The 22,635-nt window shown below is 39.3% G+C and overlaps 1 protein-coding gene across 2 annotated transcripts; it reads right to left on the reverse strand.

Moving 5' to 3' along the window:
- Nucleotides 1-246: 246 nt before the first annotated feature.
- PABPC1 (poly(A) binding protein cytoplasmic 1) lies at nucleotides 247-16,375 on the reverse strand. Of its 2 annotated transcripts, XM_045077993.1 has the most exons (16): nucleotides 16,019-16,375; nucleotides 15,677-15,905; nucleotides 12,424-12,617; nucleotides 12,108-12,223; nucleotides 9,923-10,062; nucleotides 8,255-8,349; nucleotides 7,792-7,929; nucleotides 7,498-7,593; nucleotides 4,346-4,618; nucleotides 4,037-4,127; nucleotides 3,324-3,434; nucleotides 3,082-3,236; nucleotides 2,761-2,845; nucleotides 2,180-2,310; nucleotides 1,506-1,599; nucleotides 247-692 (listed from the first exon to the last, which is right to left on the reverse strand). In XM_045077993.1, exons 2-15 carry the CDS (start codon nucleotides 15,867-15,869, stop codon nucleotides 1,507-1,509), a joined length of 1,911 nt encoding a protein of 636 aa, XP_044933928.1. In that variant the 5' UTR covers nucleotides 15,870-15,905; nucleotides 16,019-16,375; the 3' UTR covers nucleotides 247-692; nucleotide 1,506. The 2 variants fall into 2 exon arrangements, with proteins under 2 accessions (XP_044933928.1, XP_044933927.1); XM_045077992.1 differs by having other exon boundaries at nucleotides 15,677-16,375.
- Nucleotides 16,376-22,635: the final 6,260 nt, after the last annotated feature.

Consider the following 22,635-nt stretch of genomic DNA (forward strand, 5'->3'; position numbering starts at 1 on the left):
CTTAATATAGTCAAACTGGCATCATTTCAAAAAATTTTAAACAACACAAATATACCTTGGTTCAAGAATTCACATGGAAATCTAAATTCATAAAACAAACTGGATAAATTCTTGTGCCCCTTTTTCCATAAAACTATGATATCCTTGAACTTAACATCACCTTTATCATGAAGAGGTTCTTCTGCCAACTCCAGCTTATCACCGATTTGTGGAAAACCAATTACAAAGAGAAATGAAACAACACTGCACTGTTTAAGGAATTTTTATTAAAGCAAGAATTTTATAATCCAAATTACGTTTCCTTGCTCAGTTATCAATTCTGTTATTTAAAACAGAAGTGACATTCTGAGCTATTCCACAGTAAAGAATTACAAAATTAAAGAAAGGAATGCTTTAAATTTTTGTACTTTGCTGAAAACTCTTTTTCCCAGGGTCTATAAAACATTAATTTGTTTTTATATTTTACTATTTTTTTGTGGTTTTTTGTTGTTTTTAAATCAATAAGTAATCTAGGACTAGCATTATGTTTGCTAGACCTGGCATTTGCTCGGTACATAAGGTTCAAAGTTTCCTTTCCTTTTTTTATTTATTTTATATTTTGCAATGTTTTTTTTCATAATGTTTAAGTTTTTCGATGTTTAGATATTTTTCTTCGGTGAAGCACGAGTTTCTTTTCGTGGTCCCTGATCAATCTGTGAATGCAGGGAGAAAAAAATGTAATCATCAAACTTGCTAAGAGGCTAGCACTTTATAATTCTAACTGCTAAAAATAATGAGCAATAGAACTACTAGTTATTGGTATACTGGCAATCATATTATATTAAATGTATCAAACATAACACTGTGCAAATTTAAAATGTATAGACGCCGGTATAGACGCAACCGGCCAAGTACCAACAACAAAACAAGATGACCAATCCTGGCACTTGTCAGTAGTGAATTTAAAGCCCGTGGCCAAATTCAGTCTGCAGCCTGTTTCTGTAGTTTCACTGGTACACAGACACGACTATTCATTTATGTAAGGTCTAGGAGTCCTTTCATCCTAAAACTACAGTAATTACAACATAGACATCATGGCCCACAAATCCTAAAATATTTCCTATCTGGTCCTTTACAGAAAAGCTCTGGCAATCTCTGGTCTGGGCTATGCTGCTACATTACCCCATTTCTTGGAAGTAATGAAGGGCAAGAAGAGTGCAGGCCCCGGGCAACTGTTAGTACTGCACCCCAAGGAAAGGTAGAAGCTATGAAAGTCCTTGGAGAGTAAGTACACAAACAGCCAAGCCCACTTACACAAATTATAACCTAAAACGTTTAAAAGTGCTTGGATTTCAAAATTCAAGTCAATACCAGGCTAACAGTTAAAATTTCCTTTAATTTCTATTTCTACTTCTCTTTGAAAAGTTAGCAATACATTTGGATTAATGGTAAAATGATTTCTTGTAAAATATGCTCAAACTGATAAAAACAAGCTTAAACCAATAAACCCAGGAAGGAATGCTCACTTTAAACAGTTGGAACACCAGTGGCACTGTTAACTGCTTTCTGGGCAGCCTCTTTAGCTTGGTGGGCTTGTAGTACAGCTACAGCTTCATCAACCTAAAAAAAGAACAAACATGGCTCTGAAAAGGAGTAACTAGAAGAATTTCAAATTCACAACATATAAATGTCCAAAAAAGGCAAACTAAAGTCCTTTCCCCAGATTCAAGTAGCAAGAACCACTTTCAAAAAAACCCATTTCAACTGTAGCCTTATCCTTTTGGGTTCCGTTTCAGCACTATTCTACAATTATGAACCCTCTTGCATTTACTTCTTACTCTTGTCACCTTAACTCCCCTCAAAGTTGAGAAACAATGGCAAACCTCTTTCTTCACTAAAGCAGCAGCACAGCTAAGACAGCACTGATGCTGGAGGTAAACTGACTGGAGCTCAAACTAAGCTCTGTCCGTGACCAGCTGTGTGAACAGAGGGTCAATTTCTGACTCTCAATTGCTTGTTTCCCCACATATATTACAAAATGGGGATAAAAGCACCATGGTGATAAATTTACACCTGAGATTTCTAAAACTTAGAACTGCACATGACTTATATAAAGCACTCAGTGATGTTCAAGTTTCTATGAAAAGTCCTGGAATACATAGTAGAAGTGGCTGTTAGGTAAGTGACAAATTTAAATTACTTTAGAACGGAGAGACTCTGGAGACTCAAGCATATGAAGAAGTTCTGAATTATCGATCTCCAACAACATGCCAGTGATTTTACCAGCAAGAGTAGGGTGCATGGCTTGAATTAGAGGAAAGAGCCGTTCACCTAGGATCAAAAACATACACAAATTCCTTCAGTCAAAAGTGTAAAGGCAGCCACCGTGATTAATACTGGATTGAAGAACCTCACTTTTGTACATAACATATAGATGCTAAGCCCAAACCCACCATTCTAATAGTTAAAAACCAATTAAAATCTACCACAAGGCAACGAAGCTGTTAATTCTGTGCTTGAAGTTTTTCATTTACTTCAAATTCCCTCTTCCAAAACTGTGGTGGGATCCATGGCAAATAATGCCCTATTATTCTAGTCATCAAAAGCAAAGTATTTCATTAAAAGCCGGGAACACTATTAACATGCTTAGCAGACATGTCAATTCAGACCAATCCTGGAACCTGAGACCTGCCTTTGCACTAAAAAATGACAGCGAAGTATCTTCCCCATTTTGTAGTCAGTCTTGCTCTGTAACTGACTAGGTAGGACAAAGGCACTTACCCAACATTTGCTTTTGCTCTTGAGGAGGGGCAGATGCCAACATGGAAGCAGTCAAAGGCTCCTGACCTTGTACATGAACAGCAGGCTAGAAAAAAACGGGAATTTTTCTCTAAGTTTAAAGTACAGAAGTAGGGGTGCCTGGGTGGTTCAGTCAGTTAGGCGTCCTTATGTGCTTTGTCTAATTCCCACAGACGCTTTTATGTACAATAAATGGGACGTCAATGAGCAGAATGTTCTAGATAGCTTAAGCTCTCATAATTGTCTTTTTAGCTTCTTTAACTGCAACCAAGGCCTGCCATCTTTATAAAGAGTAAGTCCTACCTGCTGCATGGTAACTTGTGGCTGTGCATTAAGATGTTGCTGAGGATTGCGGACTCCTGCAGCGTACTTATACTGCGGAACGGTGCGGACAGCAGGAGTAGCTGCGGCAGCGGCAGCTGCGGGACGTGGACCCATTGTCTGTGTTGATGTGTTAGCTAAAAAACAAACATGTGGTTGCATACTTTTATTGTGATTTTTTCAAACTGGCAATCAATTTTTACAGAAAGTATTTTAAGACTTACCAACACGCTGTGTTGACATGACTCGCGGAACCTGTGAAGAAGCTGGTCTCATAGTACTAAATGGTGGTCTAGGAGCGGCTGGGCGGATAGCACCGGGCATATTTTGGAATGCTACATTGAAAAACAGAAGAACACACATTACCTGGGAAAAAACCCACTGGAAGTGTTCAATGCTTTGTTAGGGCTGAGGTTTGAACAAAAAAACCAAAGTGACTAAATGCAAATAGTATCTTAAAGCTTAGTCTCTCACCTGCCATTTTCCTAGAATTCCCAGATCAGAGAATGAAACATGAAACATTCATTCAGAAGAACAAGGACTTATTACTATCTGAACATGGTACACAAACCTGGTTGCAAGTGCTACTACGATATAGCATGGGGCCACAAGGTAAGGTGCAAAAGGCCAGGACTCTGATCCTCACAAACGGAACAAGATTTTTTTAAAATTACTACCTATCCAAATATGAAGTTAAAAGTTGGATCCATTCCCAACTATATCATAAAATCTAACCAGCAAAGAAATTACTCTGTCAGTAAGATAGGAAGGATGAGGCATTTTAGGATTCTTCTTAAAAAATACTAGGATCCTCAAAATGAACACCCACAACCCTAAATTATGAAAATCAACAATATACTGCTGAAATATAGCTAATTTATCCAGTACATTTTTAGTCCAAATAATTCACAACCTTAATTAAAAACAAAAGGCTTACGATGAGGTCTGGCACCCTGAGCAGTCCAGCGAGGACTTGGTCTTAGTTGAGCAATTTGGCTAGGAGGATAGTATGCAGCACGGTTCTGAGTCTGTAGAGAGCAAACCATGTATCAGGTGAAGAAAAGCAATAATGCAGCTAGCTCTATGGTCTCAAAACATTCAGCCAAGTCCTTATACTCTTACAGTTTTTTTCAAATTTAATCATAATTCAAATGTTTTAATCTTAGGTCTACTGTAAGACACAGACAACTAAAAATGACCAAATCTGAAAACCTGCGTAAGGTTTTTATTCTCTTCTGAAACATACCTGTGGGATAGCTGCCATGAAGTAACCTGAAGGAGGTGCTGGCTGGTAGGGGTTGATTACAGGATTGGGCACAGCTCTTACACTTGCCATTCTCTGCATATACTGGTTAGTGAGGTGAGCCTGGCGCTCTTCTTTGCGCTGAGCTAAAGCTACATACAATGGCTTGGTGGCCACAATTCTACCGTTCATTTCTGTAACTGCTTTTGTGGCTTCTTCTGGGGAGGAGAAACATACAAAACCAAACCCTTTGCTGCGACCACCCTCCATCATAACCTATTAAAAGACAAAAAAAAAAGTTAATTCAATGATAGAATGTGGCTCTGAAGGCATTACATTATAATTATAGCTACTGACTCAAATAAGCAAACACTGTTAATGCTTTCATTTTTTTCACAATTTTTCCTCAATACCTCAATATTAAGGGCAAGCTATGCACATGCATTATCTCAGCCAAGCAAGATAAAGTAGACAGGTAGAGGTAAGACAGCAAATGTGCTCAGATTTTAGATCTGTCAACAGAATATTAAGGTTTAAGTATCTGAATGATCCTATTAAGGCCTACTAAAATTAAAATTTGACTTAGCAATGCAAGTTGACAAGATGCTTTACTATTCTTTGGTGGGGAAGGGGGAGCAGCTGAATTTCAGAATATCCACATTTCAAAATAAAAATTTCACATTCAAGATCAAAAGGGCCATAAATAAGCTTCCAAACACTTAAAAAGATCTTCTAACGACGCAATGAGGAGGTGCAAAGAACTCCTCACTAGCCGGGCAATACACATAAGCATTTTCTAAGCTATATTCACTGGTATGGTGTAGCACAGGTACAAACAGAATAGCAATGAAACAGTCCAGTGACCTCACTTGCATGTGGAATCAAAACAAAACACCAAAACCCAACCAGACAACAACAACATAAAAACCTGACCTCATGGTTGCTGAAGGCAGAGGAAAGTGGGTAGGGGAAATCGAGTTTTTAAAAAGGTACAAATTCCCAGCTACAAGTTAAGTCCTGGGAATGCAATTAAGGTACAGCATGGAGATTAGACTACTGTACTACATATCTGAAAATTCCTGAAAAGTAGATCTTTCAAGTTCTCATCACAAGGAAAATAAATTTTGTTAACTATGCATAGTGATGGATATTAAACTAGATTATGATCATCTGACAACATATACAACACCAACATCAAGTCATTATGCTATACATCTGAGTATGTCAACTGTACCTAGAACAAGACCCTGAGACACACCCATGCAGTTATGGGAATTTATTTCATTAAAGTTAACATTTTAAAATAACAAAGAAAAAATGGACTTTGCATTATATAGTATGTGTGTGGTACATTGAGATAACCTAGAAGAATTAAGTCACATCTCTTATTTATAGCACACTGAAAAATCAAACTGCCAAAGATTCTACATCTGAATATAAAATGCAAAAATATGAGGAAAGATGAAAAAACCCCCGAAGTCCTAAGTTAAAGACTGGGAGAAAGAATCTGCAATATAAAACAAAGGGCTGACAGAAAATTCTCTCTAATCAATAAAAAAACAACCAATCTAATATAAAAATTGCAAACAGGGAAAACTCAACATATGAAAGGCATGTCACTAATGGAAAAGATGTAATATCAACTTCTACTAAATGGACAAGACTAGTAGGAATGTGTCTAACCTTTTGGGACAAGTTGGTTGTATCAATTTTAAATATACTCACTAACCTGGTATTTTAATTCTGGAACTTTAGAAATACTGACATTTTTGTAAAGATACATGTTTATTACAATGGTGGGTCTAACAGCGGAAACACACAAAGCAACCCAAATGTTTATCAATGTACGTACAGTAAAATAAGTTATGGTATATCTATACAATGAATATTCAGCTCTTAGAGGGGGAAAAAAACCCCTGAAATGAATATGCAAATATCTATCCAGACCTGTTAAGTGAAATTGCATGTCCTAGAATCTGTATAGTACCATCCTGGTCTTCTAAATTATTGTTTATAAATCTACAAAAACTATTTGGACAAACATGAAGATTATCTGGGAGGGACACCCAAATAGGATGGAGGGAGGAAATCACTTTTCCCTTTTTACCTTTCTGCTTTTTTTAGCAAAAGCATTAACACATGAGCTCCTCCTCCAGAATAAACTTGCCAAATTTTCACATCTCTGCCACCGAGTGATATTATGATCGATAAAGGACTTTAAAAACATGCATAATATTCAACTTCAACAACTTTCAGGGAACATACAAAGGGTAAAGATACCCAGAAGTGGATTCTAGCACACTCCAAGTACTCAAAAGCACAGGCTAAAATGCAAGACAACTCCATCTCTTCATTTTTATTTGTATTCATCAAGTATGGCCCTAACATTTCCTATCATAGAAGCTCCCTTGATCAATGAAGTTAACAGGAGAAGTTGAGTTAGGAAGATCAGCCACGAGGTCATTCCAGAGCACTGAATTTTAATGTTTCCTGAACTCTTGAGAATCTGACTAAAGTTTTAGACACTCCTCCCATATCCCAAAATACATATGCACAAAACTTTACATACAGAGGAATTCTTGGGACCATGGACATCAGAAAAAACACCTGGAACAGAGGTTCTTAATTAAATCAAATTCCCAGAATTCAGAATAGAAATTCTTCATTTCTGATTTTGAGTGGAAGAAAATCTACCTTTACTAGGGGACTTAAAAGTTTGACTCCCCAGAATGAACTGTGTAAGTGAATATAAATTTTGCCTGATAACAATTATAGTTCCCTAATAAGTTGCCACTTTAAGCAGAAAAATAACCAGTTAAACGGAATAGCACAATGCATATTATGTGAGGGTCAATCGCTATGGTCAACGAATGCAACCTCGGGAAGAATTCAGAACTTGACCCTACAAAAATAAACCATCAAGGCTACTACATCTATTTCAAATTTGAATGTCTGTAAAGCGATGAGGCAAAATCCTGATTTCCAGAAAAGAAGAAAAAAAGGACGGACTTTTTGGAAAACAACAACAACAAAAACCCCGATATGACTCTTCATTTATGAAATAAGAAAAACACTCAGGTGTATAAATGTGAAACTTACATACATATTACCAACATGCATGGATTGTCCCCAAATTTTAAAGTATGTAAGTTTACCTTTGCACTAGTGATTGTACCAAAAGGAGAAAACTCTTTCCGGAGACGTTCGTCATCAATACCATCATCAAGATTTTTCACATAAAGGTTAACACCCTAAAAAACAAAAAAACAAACTATCGAAAAAGGAAAAAGAAAACCACAGTGGAACTCAAGCACACTTCCTAGTATTTTATCCCATGTTTCTTCTCCTTTCCCCCTCACAAACCCTCCAGTTACCTGGCAGTAACTGAAATGAATGTAAAATAGGTTTCCTCATCCCTGTCTTATTTTGCTTGTCAATTAAAAATGAACCTGGTATCTGGTGATCCTATCTTGCTTCATCTGTTCAAATTTGCGCTTAAGTTCCGTCTGCCGTTCCACTTTTTTCTGAGCTCGACCAACGTATATTTGTTTTCCATTGAGCTCCTTTCCATTCATCTCATCCACAGCCTTAAAGAAATCACAGAAATTTTAATTACTAACTTGCAATAGAGAAGTTCACTGCTTTAACAATCAAGAAAAATTTTCAAGTTACGCATGCTCAAGTGGGCCCATCACAGTAACTGGGCTTCAATGTTTTGGGAATATAGATTCCCAATTTATACCCTCAAAACTAATACAAAAAATTCAAGGAATTCAAAACAATACATGTAAAATAGCCAATGTAATGCATGTACATTTCCGTACGAGAGCAAGGAAACCTTCTATGATCTCCCTTCTTATTATAAAATACATGAAATCCATACTATCTTTAGTTAGTATATTTGAGTCTTACTTTCTGTGCATCTTCATGCCTTTCGAAGCTTACAAATCCAAAACCTTTGGATTTTCCACTTTCATCAGTCATTACTTTCACACTTAAGGCAGGTCCTAAAAAAATTTTTTAAATAATTCAAACATATTCCACACAACATTTATACATTTCAAATTTCAACACAAAGTCATGAAAAAAATAAAAATTAAAAAAGTCTCTTCAAAGACCTTGTATTTCTACTAAGAAGCTAAATACTCTATTCCCTAAAACAGCCCTCCCTCCATTTAAGGAGGTATATGTTTTAGACGAGTGTTAAATATGAGATTTTATTCTTAGTTCAAACCAGATTTGCCTTTTATTGGCCAACAATTTTATTTCCTGACATCAGAATTAAGAAATAAGATTTTCTTAACCCTTGGCCCACTTGATTTTCAACTGAGAGACGAGGGAATACAGGGTTTGACCCGTGGAAAGACACAGTATCACTCTGAGGAAGTAGCACATATTTGGAGACGTGTGGCCCCAGTTCTCACAAGTGAAAAAGACATGTAACTGAGGTGGGTATTATCTCAGGCAGGTGGGGCCAGAAAAGATTAAAAATCACATTTGATTATAGAAAATATGGAAGATGTATGGGCACAGGTAGATTGTTTCTTTTGAATGTACCTCTGGTCCTAAGCTGTACTTCCAATCTCTATGAGACAAATAGCCAAGAAAATATTTGACAAATTTACATATTGGTCACTTCACTTAACATTATTCATTTGGGGTAACTGGTAAACAGTATTCAACTTCAGCAACAGCTTCTAATTAAAAAAGGTGATGAAATATACAAAACCAGTCACTAAAGAGAATTTGGAGTAAGATGCAAGACACAATCTTTGTCAAAAGGACAAGTTTTTTGCTCAAAGGAGTAGAGGGTTCAATGTGGCCTACTAGATCAGCAATAATAAAGTATTAATTTCCTAATTCTGTATCATTTGAGGTGCTCAAAAAAAAAAAAAAGCCACCTGCTGAACTTATTAGATCAACAAATGATAAGGGACAAGCAAATCACCTGCAAAAGCGTTCAATTTACAGTTCATCTTCTGATCAGTTACAACTATCTAAAGTGAGGCTGGTTACACTTTACAGATTTAAAATTTAATCAAGTTAATTTGAAATTCAAGGAACAAATTAAGATCCCATGGATTCAGAAGGCCATCCCAAGGAGATATCACGGGAATCAGGATCTCTGGCTTTGTCTTTGAATGTCATCGTTTCAAATTGCTCAAACATGAGGCTTTTAATAGGACTGGCCAAATATCCTAAAGCTGGCCAGCTTTCCTGTCCCATAACTAAAGACTGCATTCCACCCTAAGTTGACGGTTATCATGTGCATGCCTCTGATGAGATGGGATCTGTACGTGCAGAATTCCAGCACAATTTCTTACTGTAGCATAACCTTTTAAAATCTGTTCCAATTAGGCAGTCACACCTTACTGTGCTAATACAACACTATTAACCTTTATTTATATACTACTTTGTAGTATAATGGACTATCAGTAGTTTAATCCAGATAACGACAATTATTTTTAAGTACCATATTAAGTTTCATTTTCATTCACTTTAGAATAAAGTATTAGCCAAAACTAATGTTGAGCAATTACTCAGAACTTTGAGTGTAAAAATTTAATTCAGACACATTACCAAACTTGCCAAAGAGATCCTTAAGGCGCTCATCATCCATATCTTCTCCAAAATTCTTGATGTAAACATTGGTGAACTCTTTTGCCCTAGCTCCGAGTTCTGCTTCTCGTTCTTTACGAGACTTAAATCGTCCAACAAATCTAATAAAATATGTAAGGACTATAAAATTAGGTTCTATTTTATTAAGTTCAGATTAATTAAGGCTGATGGTTGATTTTGTAATTGTTACTGTTAATTTCAGAATCTCGAATAAAGAGCACACTAAAAACAAGTGCCTTAAGTGAAAAAAATGGAAGCATAAAATAAGAACAAACTTCTTAACTATAAGAAAAAAGGAAGCATTTTTCTTCATACACACTTCCCTCCCTTCCTTCTAGCTAACCCAGGGTTAAAGAGATCATGCCTATCAATATAAATGAGTGGGAGTGACACATGAACCATGCCAAAGAAAAAACTTTTATCGTTGCTATTTCAAAGTGGTCCTTGCACATTGTTTGTGCTCTCCTAAAATAGAAATTTAAACTTCTGAATTCTGTACTCTAACACATAACAGCTTGGCAAATTTTCTTTGCAGCATTATCAACTAAATGTTTTAAAATTTTAGTTTTCCCCTAATGTAATAGTAGTACATGTCATTTAAGACTATTGTAAAATAAAGTAAAAAACCATCTTCCATGATACCACCCAAATCGTGACGGATTTTCCCTAGGTCTTTTCCTTAACCTTCCCCACCCCACCCATATTGTGGTGCTTCTCCAAGCTATTAGCCTTAGGAACATTCTCAACAGGAACATAATTTTCCACTGTGGGTATCACAACTTCATGCTTTTTGTTAATAATGCTGGAGCTTAATGAGCCTTTCTGTTATATGTTCTTATGATAGAGTTGCAGAAATCATGGTAGTTCAAAAGGCATATAAATGACCTTAAGTTTATATATACACAGACTTTTCCATTTTATACTCAAAACAGCAATAAATTAAGTCTTTATTTAATCTAGACCCCCACCATTACTGGACATTCTTCCCCTGCCCCCAAGCATGTTAACAGGCAAACTGTTAAGATAGTTTCATCTTCTAATACTAATGATGCTAAATATTTCTCTCATTTAAAAATGTGCAATTTCAAAAAAATAAGGATTCTAACAACTAGCCTTTGTAAACATTGTTTGCACTGAGGAACTGCTGGTTTCTTAGACATACGGGTTCTTTTTACATTACAGTCTTTCCTTAATCATGTAGTGACAAAAAATTTAAATAGGTAACACCATGTACCTAACAATTTCTTCATGTACAGAATGACCACAGCACTTCATGAAGTGATTTATAGGAACCACACCTTAAGAGTGATGCAGTGGAGCTGTTAGAACTAAGCCCAATTTGTAAGACATCACTGCAGTTTACACAGCAACATGAACTCAGCTCACTTATAAGATGACCTTACGGCTGAATTTGCTCAGATAATTAAACAAAAACCACTGGCACGAACAATAAAAAACTAGAGATGTTACTTCTTTGGGCTCATATAATCTGCAGTTTTATAACCTGCAGCAGAATAGTCTCAGAGGTTTTATCAGTGCCATTATATAAAAAGTCTGCCAACTTTTAAAAACAAGTTTATCTCAGGAAAGATTAATTATAAAGATTGCTGGTTTAATTCTACTTTACCTTTAAATGGGTGAAGAAAGGTGAAAAGGTAAAAGAACAACTACTCCCATCAATAAACTGTAGTAGTACAGCCAAGTAAAAAGCCAACTTTAGACTCTGAATTTAGACCACTGGGTTTGTATCCCAGCTTACCTGTTGAACCAACAGGTAAATACAGGCAAATTATTTTAAACTCAGTTTCCTCAAAATGTAAAACAGGTCAATGACTACCTTAGGAATTAAGTTTCTGTCTGGATTCCTAGTTTTTCAACTATGCACTTATTCTGAAAAAGCTTTGTATCTCAGTATACCTATCTTCTTTTGCTTTCTGACTTGAATGTCGACCAGTTAATTACAATAATTCACTGTTATTCATTTGTCACAACAAACAAGGAAAAAACATAATGATAAAATCTACCAAGATGTGGTTCATTATTTTCACTCCAGTTGAATCTCTTTAAGAGCACAAATGTATTAACTTGTAAAATGAATTGACTATTAAAAAACAGATCTCAAACATGATTAACTATTTATACTTACACTTTGCGATCATTTAGTAGCATCCCATTCATTTTTTCAATAGCTCTTTCAGCTGCTTCCTGTGTCTCAAAATGTACAAATCCATAACCTTTGGAGCCATTTTCATCACAAACCACCTAGGGAAAAACAGATACCAATTTTTCATTACTTGCTATTGATTTGGCATTTTTTCCAGTGTTCAGAAAGAACTTGTAGGCCTCCTAGCATGGGTATTTGGGAAATAAAGCTACCCATTAACAGATAGCATGGTTACTCTTTTAAGGAATAAGCTACAAGAAGGTAAAACACTATGTTTACCTGTCACATTTTTGCTTACCTTACATGAAAGGATGTTACCAAAAGCAGAAAATGTATCATACAGTGCTTTATTATCAATGGATTTGTCCAAATTTTTAATGAATATGTTGCCCACTCCACTTTTGCGAAGTGATGGATCACGCTGAGACCACATGATGCGTACTGGCTTGCCCTTTATAACATCAAAATTCATGGTGTCCAAAGCACGCTCCGCTGTGAAAAGACATGTTCAGAGTATTACTTCAAAACATTTCTAGACCACTAAGAATTATATAAATTATTATGGGGAAAGTAGTTGGGAATGGCCCCTCTCTCCCTATCTAAATTTCAAGATTGCTGGGCCTTACACCTCACACTAGTCTAGATTTAAATTGTATAACGCTAAAGAAGAAGACAATTATCAGAAACCCCTAATTTCCCATCTTAACAGATGACATATCACCAACGTATTTCTGAAACATTTTTTCCATTAACTACCATAAATTTAAAATCCCCTTTTGGTTCAACATAAAACCAAGATATCCCTTCACATACAATCTGCTTAATGAACAATATAAAAAATATTAGATAACTAAATTACCCAGACTTAAAAGCTTTTAGTTTTTTCAAATATTTTAACTTCTTCCCTTACTTCTTGTCAAAATCGGCCTTTCCTTTGCTTACCACAGCCAATATTATACAAAAATCAGTCCATTAAAAAAATAATAATAAAGTCCCTGGATTTGGGGAGCTGGGTGATTTCAGGGACTCATGGCACAAACTTCGTATTACTATGTTTAAAAAAAAAAGTTATATCTGTTCAGATTAAGATTTGAATTAGCCCCTCAAAAACTAATGTGAGGTTGGCAAACTTAGCTATATAATGAATATGGAATTTTTAATGCCAGGTCTGTAAGATTCGCAATTCACTCATTAAACTTTCTTGACATATTAAATCAATTTTATCTTCAGTCATTGATTTACTTAACTGATCATTTAATCTATTATTTCTGCATAGTGCTAGAAAAATTTCAGAATCAACCCTGATTTCAGAGTCTAGAAATACTGATTAAGTGCATCTCTACCATGAGGCATTTATTAAACTGAGACTTTTCATGGAGAAATATATTCTTAAGTAAAAAACATTAGTCCTCAAGAGGGAAAAAACATAGTCCATTTGAAGTTCTGAAACACCAATTCTCACAAATTCCATCCAATATAACTGTAAATTTATTGAGAGGACAAATTTTCCGGCCACTTCTTTTTATAAATGAAAGCTCCAGTTTCTAGAAGATAGTGACAATCAGCTGTCAGCTCATTATCAATTGACCACACCTACTCAGCTCCCCTAGGTTTTTTAGCTGACTTTGCTTAACCGTCTTTTGAATGAGTCACCTCTTCCTGTTAATTGGAAACTGGTCACTTTCAGAAGCTATCCTAACAGCCCATCGATGTTGCAGTAAATAGGAAAAGAGAAAACCACTGAAAAAATATTTGGAAAAACGGTAATTTGTACATATAGAAACCAAACAAATGTAAGATGAACAAATGCTATCTTCTTTTGAGCGGTTACAGTACAGGCCCACTGGTATAGACTGAGAATACATACAGTGTACTGTAACCATGGTAACCTGAAGTTCAACTTTTCAAATCACAAGATATTTTAAAAATTGGGTCTGTTTTAAAATTGTTAAGCTTGGAAAGAATAACAGTCACTTCCAAAAGTTACATTTTATAGTCTTTCGAATTTGTTCAAATGTTCTCTGTTAACTTTAGATTGTGATTACCTGCCCCAAAGTTATCTTCCCTAATCTATTCATTCAGCGGTAAATCTTGTCCAGAGTTTGGAAAAATTGTTATGGACTGACATTTGGAGCCACTGCTTACGGAGCAAAAGGGCAGGAAACCTGCAGTGCAGTTTTACAACTTCTGGCTGTGTCACTCAATAGTAGTATGTCTACCCAAATCGTGACAGTAACTTCACCTAGCAAAAAGCTGATCATTAAATAACTTCCAGTCCTATTGAGTTAATTTAATTAAAAATTTAAAAGTAAATTCCTTATATTCCGTATTAGCTGACATGTTTTCAAGCAGCTTGAGGGGATAAAAGCAAAACTGGGCCATAAAATTGAGTGAATCTGACTTTTGGAAGTTAACTGATCCAAATATAAAGAAAATCCTGGGAACTCATCATGCCACTATCTTAATCTGTTTGCCAAATTTTGTTTTTTGAACTGTTTAACTTCAAAATAAAAAGATAAGTTTTAGCCACATTTTTTCCTCCGTGAATTAGTACTGTTATTTTGTTCAATTACCCATGACATACGGATATTCAGACCACTTTAAAAAATAAAGAAACCTTTACTACTGAAGGCCAAGAAGTATAATGGTCCAGTCCACACTACACTCGAAGTTTACAGCCAAAATTTGATTACATTTGGGGGGGGGGATCTTCTCGAAAGCACAGAACTATTTCAGAAGGGAAGAAACATTCTGTATTACCAGTATTACGAATCTAACTTGGATAAAAAAAACCTCAAATAACCTACAATGCCTGAGAAAACAGTGCATTTCCAAAGGGTCATCCTCCACACCCTCTGCTCCCACCAACCTGCTGTTCGTATTAGTGAGAAATGCCTGAACTCGGGGAAAACCCCAAATGCGCTTCTCATCGGTAATCTACGTTTCTAGAGCCATCGGTTACTGACAAGTTATTAAGAATGGAATCAGAAACCTAAGGACCACCACATCACCAAATTAACTTTATCCTAAGGCCCTGTGGCTCCCCCAGGCGATTGGGCCAGTAGCAGAGACAGGCCTCGGGCCTGTGAGGTTACAGGGTTCAACACGTGGTATTTTTTGAGCACCGAATCGCACTTCCTCCGCGTCCTGGGGCGCCGGCAGGAGCCCGGGGTGGTGGGAGCGCCTCCACCTATTACCAGAGAAGGGGGCTCGGCTCCCGACGCCCCAGAAGCCCGCGGCTACTGGCGGGAGAGCGGTGGAAGAACCCAATCTCACCAACCCTCCCGGCGCGTCATCACCCTAAAGTTTGAGAGCGGCTGAGGCCGAGAAAATGGTCGCAAAGGAGGAAGTGGCCAGGCGTGCGGCTGCCGGCAGCGCGGGTCCCCGCGGGCACGGGAAGCGGGGGTCCCGGCGCCCAAGCCTCTCCCCGCCGGCCCTCAGGGGGTGACATGCCCGCCCGTCCCCTCCCCCGGGCCCGCCGGCCTAGCCCGCCCGCCGCCGCCTGCGCCTCATGGCCGCCCGCCCGCCAGCCCGCCGGGCCCGGCTCTCACCGTCCGCCGGTTGCTGGAAGTTCACATACGCGTAGCCCAAGGAGCGGCGGGTGATCATGTCCCTGCAGACCCGGATGGAGAGGATGGGCCCGGCCGGGCTGAACTTCTCGTAGAGCATCGCCTCGGTCACGTCGGGGTGTAGGTCCCCCACGTAGAGCGAGGCCATGGGGTAGCTGGGGGCGCTGGGGTTCATCTCGGCACGGCTGCCCGCAGGGCCACAGGCCGCGACCTTTCCGTGAGAGGAGGAGAGCGAGTGCTGGGGCCGGGGGCCGGAGCCGGGGGGAGGGGAGCGGGGGCAAGCGCAGAGGGACAAAAATCAACCGGAATCGAAAACTACTCAACGGCCGCAGAACGGGGTCGATCGGCTGCCGCTGGCTGCTGGCTGCTGGCTGCTGGCTGCCGGCTGGGAAGCAAGGGTGGCGGTGGCGGTGTCGGGTCCGGGCAGCGGGAAGGCCTCGGTCTCTTGGTTCCTTCTTGGAGCTGCTGCGGGGCCGCGGGCGGGCGGGTCGGTCTCGGCTGCTTCACCGGGTTATTTTATAAAAGAGGAAGAAAAAAAAATAAAAGTCTCCGGCGGGGGAGACGCGGATTTTTTGTAAATTTTTTTTGGGTTTTTTAAAAGATTTTTTTAGATTTTTTTTGGATTTTTTTAATAATAAATGTGTGTTCCGAGCCCGGAGCACACACTCCGCACTCTCAGCACTAACCGCCGGGGAGAAGGGGAAGCACCGCCTCCTGCACCCTCTACTTATACCCCCCGCCGCACTCGCCCCGCCCCCGCGCGTCTGACGCCAGGGCCCTACGCGAGCGTCAGCGCCGGAGGAGGAGGAGAAAAGGAGGCGAGGGGGAGGAGGGAAGAGAAAACAGGAGGAGGAAAGAGCAGAGAGGAAGGGAGAGGTGGCGGCGGCGGCTGCAGCGGGTGTGGGGGTGGGGCTGGAGCGGAGGGGCGGGGCTCCTGCGCACGCGCCGCGGCCGGGGGGCGGGGTCTGCGCTGCGTAGAGCTCGTGGGGGGAGGGGAGGGCTGGCTCGCTAGTGGGTCTGAGACGAGTCGGGTGGGACGGCCTCTCCTTCCACACACCCCGCCCCCACCTCCACCCTGGAGAAGCGTTAACCCGTCACCGCGGCGGTGGGCGGTGCGCGGGGCTTCCGGGTTCCTCGGCGCTAACCACCCCCCACGTGCACGGCCGTCCGGGCCTCTTCCCGCCACGGCCTGCCCTGCTCCACTCGCCCCTGTCCCTTAGGGACCCTGAGCACGGGTGGGCTGGAGTGGTTCCTTCCAGGCCCAGTTTCCGAAATGTGCGTGAAAGGAGCCGGGTTGGCTCCTTTTTCTCCTACCCGGACCGCACTACGACTCCCAGCGGGCAGCGCCGCCACGCGCGTCGGCCGCAGAAGCGGTGCCTGCTGGGAGCTGGAGTCCCCAACGGCCGCGGCGCTCGCTGACCCGAACTGGCCGCGGGTCCTGGCTGCTGGCTCGGGGACCCCCAACCGTCCCGGCGCTGGACCCCGGTCGCCGCTCGGCGGTGTTTTCAGTAGAAGGGGGGAGGAGACGAATTCTTGGGTTCTCTCCCAAGGTTTCCGAGACCTGCGCTCTTCTCGGTCTCCACCGGACCCTGTCGTTAGTCAAAGTGGCTTTAATTGGGAAGGCTGTTTTCGGGGTCTTTGTACGCTTCCCTTTTTAAAGTGTTGTGATCACTATTAACTTAAGCTGTTAGGTTGGAATCTTTGATTCGTGCAATTTCTACTTGCGGTTTCTCAGAGGTAGAAAACGGGACTCAAAAAAATTCGTTTTTCTTCAAGTGTGAGTCTCACAGTTGTACATAGCACCACGGACCTGCAAGCAGGCAAAATTAGGGATAGTTTCAATGCAGTATTACAAATGTTTAAAACAATTTTATACATTAGTTGTGGACTTCAGCAAAAATGCTAAATTTATTAAATTGATGGCCATTAGAAAATACCAGTTTATAGGAATGATATCAAGTCAGCATACAAATCCCCACTTTAAAGTAGTAATGTACTTTACAGTTTCTAAAGCACTTGCATAAACATCCTATCATTTGTTCCCTACCACAATCTTGTGTGGGTGGTGGAGCACCTAGTAATAACTTTATTTTACTGTTAAGGGAGCAGTCTCAAGCTAAATGATTGCCCAATTCATTCTTTAATTCAATAAACTTAAATGCATGTCAGATACATTGCCAGCTGTGGACTGGGTGCTTTATTGTCATTTAATTAAAATTTAAACCACCGGAATCCCACATAAGTGCTATTTTGCCCCCATCTTGGTAGAAAAAAGATAATATTTTTGAAGAACATACTGTCTCATGTGCTTTATTAGGGAAAAGAGCAAAACTTTGTGCATTAGGAAGACACATCTATTACTAAATGATAAATCACCATTCCATCTGTTAGAACTCTGTGGTTAAAAATCAATCCATCAATATATTTACTGAATGTCTACCAAGTGGAGAGTACTGTGAGTAAGGAAGACAAAGGACAAAAACAAATTCCTGTCCTCAAGAGGCTTATGAGGAGCTCTCTGATAATCATAAATATCCGCATTAAAATCAGTACCATCAACATCCAATCCTAGCATTTTATCTGGCTGTGACAATTTTCTATTAGATTCTATATTTTCTTAAAAAAAATAGGAGGGTGGAAATTCCATTATTGTACTTTGAAAGAAAACGATTTCATTTTAGCATTTTTGTTCAGTTACTTAAACAGGTAATATGAGAAAACAAACGGGTAAAGAAGAGGTATACTTCGTAAAGGAGAGTGAAGGGAGATCACCTCCAATAATTTGGAAATTGCAGCAAGAATAAAAACTATCCAAAACCAAACATAGTTACCAAGATTATCCAGGGGCTTACATGTATTTCTGGTGGAGGAATATGAGGGTACTGTTTGGTAGAATTCACTAAAACATGATTGTAAATAACAAAGATGAGAAAAATGGTCTGCTTGGAGTCTAGAAAATTTTGTCAGGGAACAATAGTTTGACATGAGTTTGTCCAGGTTAGATTTGAGTATCTCAGTCATTAGAAAGGGCTCACTCTCTGGTTTCACTAGAGCCTGGATTAAATAACTCTCAAAAGACTTCTCTTTGTTACAAAGCTATTTTGAACAAGCAACTTCTTAATTGATAAGTCCAATTAACAGCTGAGCCTCCGGGGCACTCTGACTTTGGAAATGGATACCCTACATGGTAGGCAGAAGTATTCTAGTCACTGGAAAAATATATCAATGCTTTGTAGCTTAATAAATACTGTGAGAAGGAAGCTGGTCAATCAGGACTTCTGTGAAGCCCCTTTCTACTGTGAAGCTCCTTTCTATCAGATGAGAAACCTGTTTTTCAGATCAAAAATCAAAATAAACTTTCCCTTAATGACCTATTCCTCTCTAATTCACTCTTTTCACAGCCAAGCTTTGTATTTCTACTTCTTGTCTCTCAATTCTTTAATCCGCTGTGATAGTTCTCTACTTAAACTGACCTGCCGATGATTTCTCCTCTATTTGACAAATCCAGCGGACTCTCTTCAAGTCCCATTTTGCTTGACATCTGCAGAATCTGACCTTATTTTCCTCCCTCTCTTTTTGTAAACACCCTCTCTTGGCTCCTGGGCTGCAACTCTCCTGGTTCTCAGGAGATTCTCCCTGCTCTCAGTCATCTCTCAGCTCATCATTACCCTTCCCTGACCACCAGATTGGGTTGGATACTCTTCCTCTAGACTTCCGCCTGACCACCCCTCTGCCACTACATTGATCTATTACATGTTCTAATAGTAATAGTAATAGTAATAGTAATAATAATAGAATAGTAATAGAACACTAAATGTTCTATTGAAAAGAACCTTTCTATGAGCTGTCTCCCCAAATAAGTTGTAAACTCCAAAATGAGTTGTAAGTTCCAAAAGAGAGCCTATGTTCTATTAATCTAAATTCCTATCAGGGCTCAGGAAGCCAGGCACATTGGAGGTGACATTTTGGGTTTGAGGAGGTGTTTTTTATATCCTAAATTCAGGGAAAAGGTCAGCCAGGTTTGTGGACGGAGCATGTAGGATGAAGGTTAATAGGGAGATCTCACCCTGAAGTTCACATGGCATGGACACCTAGGGCTGTGTTCAATTCCAGATCATTTGGCCTCCTGCAGTGAGCCACTTTCAAACTCCATAGGCTACTAGAGGGAATATATCCTAACATACTGGCTGGGTACTCATGTCCAGGCTGAGCTTAAAGGCAGGAGACTTTTAGTACCCAGAGTCAGGCAAGCAGGGACAAACAATGATTACTAGATGAAAGAACTTTCTGGACCTCCAAAGCTGAGGACATTATATGGTATGACTGACTTTTAACAGTATGATCACTTCTGATAGAGGAAATTATGGCTACGAGTGAAGGGCAGAAGATAGCATATTTGTCAATTCCCTTTGACTTTTTGATTCACTACTCTCATTTTTCTCTTCCATCATTTCTTTTTGGTCTTAAAAAAATGTGCTATGTTTATCTGGCTTGCCTGTGTATATCTAATTTTAGATTGCAAGCTGTGGGACAGAATAATGTCTTTATATGTGCAGCATCTCACTGTGGATGCCTGAGAATATCTAATGAAATCAACATCATTCAATTAACCTATAAAAATAAAATAAAATGTAAAGTACTCCACAGAACTGGTTCACTTGAACTTCACCAGAAATTCAGAAGTAATTTTCAGCTATGTCCAAGATATATTCAGAATATATTCAGAATAATTTATAGTATTCCATGTAACATATGATCAATTAAAGTTGACTGGCCTTATAAGGTCTTTAGGTATTACGGAGAGATATAGTTGAAATGAATAATAAGGATGTACAGCAGCCCTTTCCCAACTGCAGGGATAAAGTTTCTGTAGATCTTTGAAAGAGAAAAATATTAACCAACGTCCATGATAAGACCCAAAGAACTTTCTGGACCTCCAAAGCTGAGGACATTGTACCATATGATGGACTTAAACATTCTATAATGTTTAAGAGGATTAGCTATGTGCTTCCTTGCTTTGCTGGGTTGGTGAGGGGCATAACACCTACTCAGATTTGTAAATTATCATGATTTTATGTTTTCTTCCACATGCATTACCTGTTCCCCTGATGCCAATCAAAAATAGAGAAAAAGATTTATAAAAGAGTTTGAAATTGGTTCTGACATTGTGTGTCAGATGATGTACATGACATTCATTGTGAGGAAATGGCTGCCAAGTCGGTAGATTCTGACATAGACCCACTTAGGGTCATAAACACAGGCTCAGAAACACAAACATAATATTGGGAGAAAAAGGCAATTAATGGCTTTGTTGTAGGAAAGAAGAAGAAACTCAGAGAAATCTCAGCATATTTAGGTCTCCTTACAAAGTGCCCTTCCAAGGCATAGCCTCTGTGTTCAGCCAGTTCTAACAGCAGGGATGCAAGCACAACAGCAATACCACTCCCCACCTAATAGGATTTGGGTGACACCTAGAGAAAGTGTTACTTGTGAGTCTAAATTACAGAATGTTCAGTGCTACCATTGACAGAGCAACTCTTGTCTCTATAAATGTAACTCTTAAACAGAGATGGACACATGTAGACAGACATACAAAAAATACAACTGTCACTGTCCTAAAACTAGTGCAGAGAGCAGAAAAGTACCATGGCTACATCGAGACCATGCTAACTATTAGATGAGCAGCCAAAAAAACCCTATCTATTGCCTATCCGGGTTGTGGATTTTGTGGGGAATGTCAATGTGAGAATTTTGAAATGGACCTTGGTTCCTAAGGCACAAATAACCCAAGTATGTAAATCCAGGTATAAAGCATGAGAAAAATACATTTTAGGAAAATAAAGAAATTATGCTAATACTAAGCACTAGTATATATTGAGTACTTAAGTGCCTCTTCACAATCACCCTTAGAGGTATGAGAAGGCAACAGTACTGTCAATGAAGAAACTAAGGCTTAAAGAACAACTTTGATTCAAACACAGGTAGTGCAAGTTCAAATGGCGAGGTCTCTGATCTGGGAATTCAAGGGGCCAGTACTTGGAATAATGACAGGATAGAGCATTGCCAGTGGAGGAAATAACATCAGGAATGCCATGAGGCAGGATGACAAGAGGTGCTGAGGATATGACAAAATCCAATGGCTGAAACATGGCAGACAGAGGTGAGTAAAGGCAAGTGAGAGCAGGAGAAAGGGGAGCAAGTATGAGGAAAGAGAGACTGGGGCTTAGATGAAAAAGGAGCACAGGATCCAATCTTGTGGCCTTGTGGTTTATCAAAGGCAATCTGGGTGGGGGAGTAAAGATGTTAAATTTGAAAGAGGACAGACCAAGGATATTCTTGGAAGGGTCCTACTTAATCTTCCTGGAAGTGAGGTAGAAGAAAACATGCTCTTATGGTCTAATGAAAAGAAGCACACCAGTTTATTCAGGAAGACAAACTTCATTCCTGTAGTCAACCTTAGAAAGAATTTATTGTGTAACTCTATATAAAAGACATCAGATTATAGAATTCATTCATTCATTCATTCACTACAAGTTAAGTATTCATTTAGGCCTGTAGCATGTGTTGTTTAAGGTCATTAAAACCAGTAAACTCTCTGCCTTCCTGGAGCTTAACTTTCTAGAAAATCAGGAGACTGTTTTAGTGGTTTTACAAAAACTGCAGGAACAATTTTTATGTGGATGTTTTTCTTTCGTCAACTCTTCACAATGACTAATTACCATCTGACAAGATTATGTCTGTTGAGAGCTAAATTTGGCATTAAACTTGCCAAACTTCTTGAGGGTCGTTGGGTAGCTTTTAGCCAACATATCTCAAATATCAGTGGGCTTTTTAAAATAGGTAGATCTGAAGTCACTGCCAAACTGAGCTTCTCTGGTAGGTGACTAAAGGAGAAGTATTTGCGTTGGTGATTACAAAGGTATGTATATATTTCCATGTAT

This window comes from Mustela putorius, unplaced genomic scaffold, assembly GCF_011764305.1.
Source record: "Mustela putorius furo isolate JIRA1106 unplaced genomic scaffold, ASM1176430v1.1 tig00000228_pilon_pilon_pilon, whole genome shotgun sequence".
Classification (NCBI taxonomy): domain Eukaryota; kingdom Metazoa; phylum Chordata; class Mammalia; order Carnivora; family Mustelidae; genus Mustela; species Mustela putorius.

Bases quoted from the DNA above. Each gene is read 5' to 3' on its own strand.
- PABPC1 (XM_045077993.1), bottom strand. From the start codon at position 15,869: ATGAACCCCAGCGCCCCCAGCTACCCCATGGCCTCGCTCTACGTGGGG. The intron at 4,128-4,345 runs GTATGTTTCAGA...TGCTCTCTACAG, and splicing joins TCATGGCAGCTATCCCACAG to ACTCAGAACCGTGCTGCATA. The intron at 3,237-3,323 runs GTAAGTCTTAAA...TTTGTTTTTTAG, and splicing joins CATGTCAACACAGCGTGTTG to CTAACACATCAACACAGACA.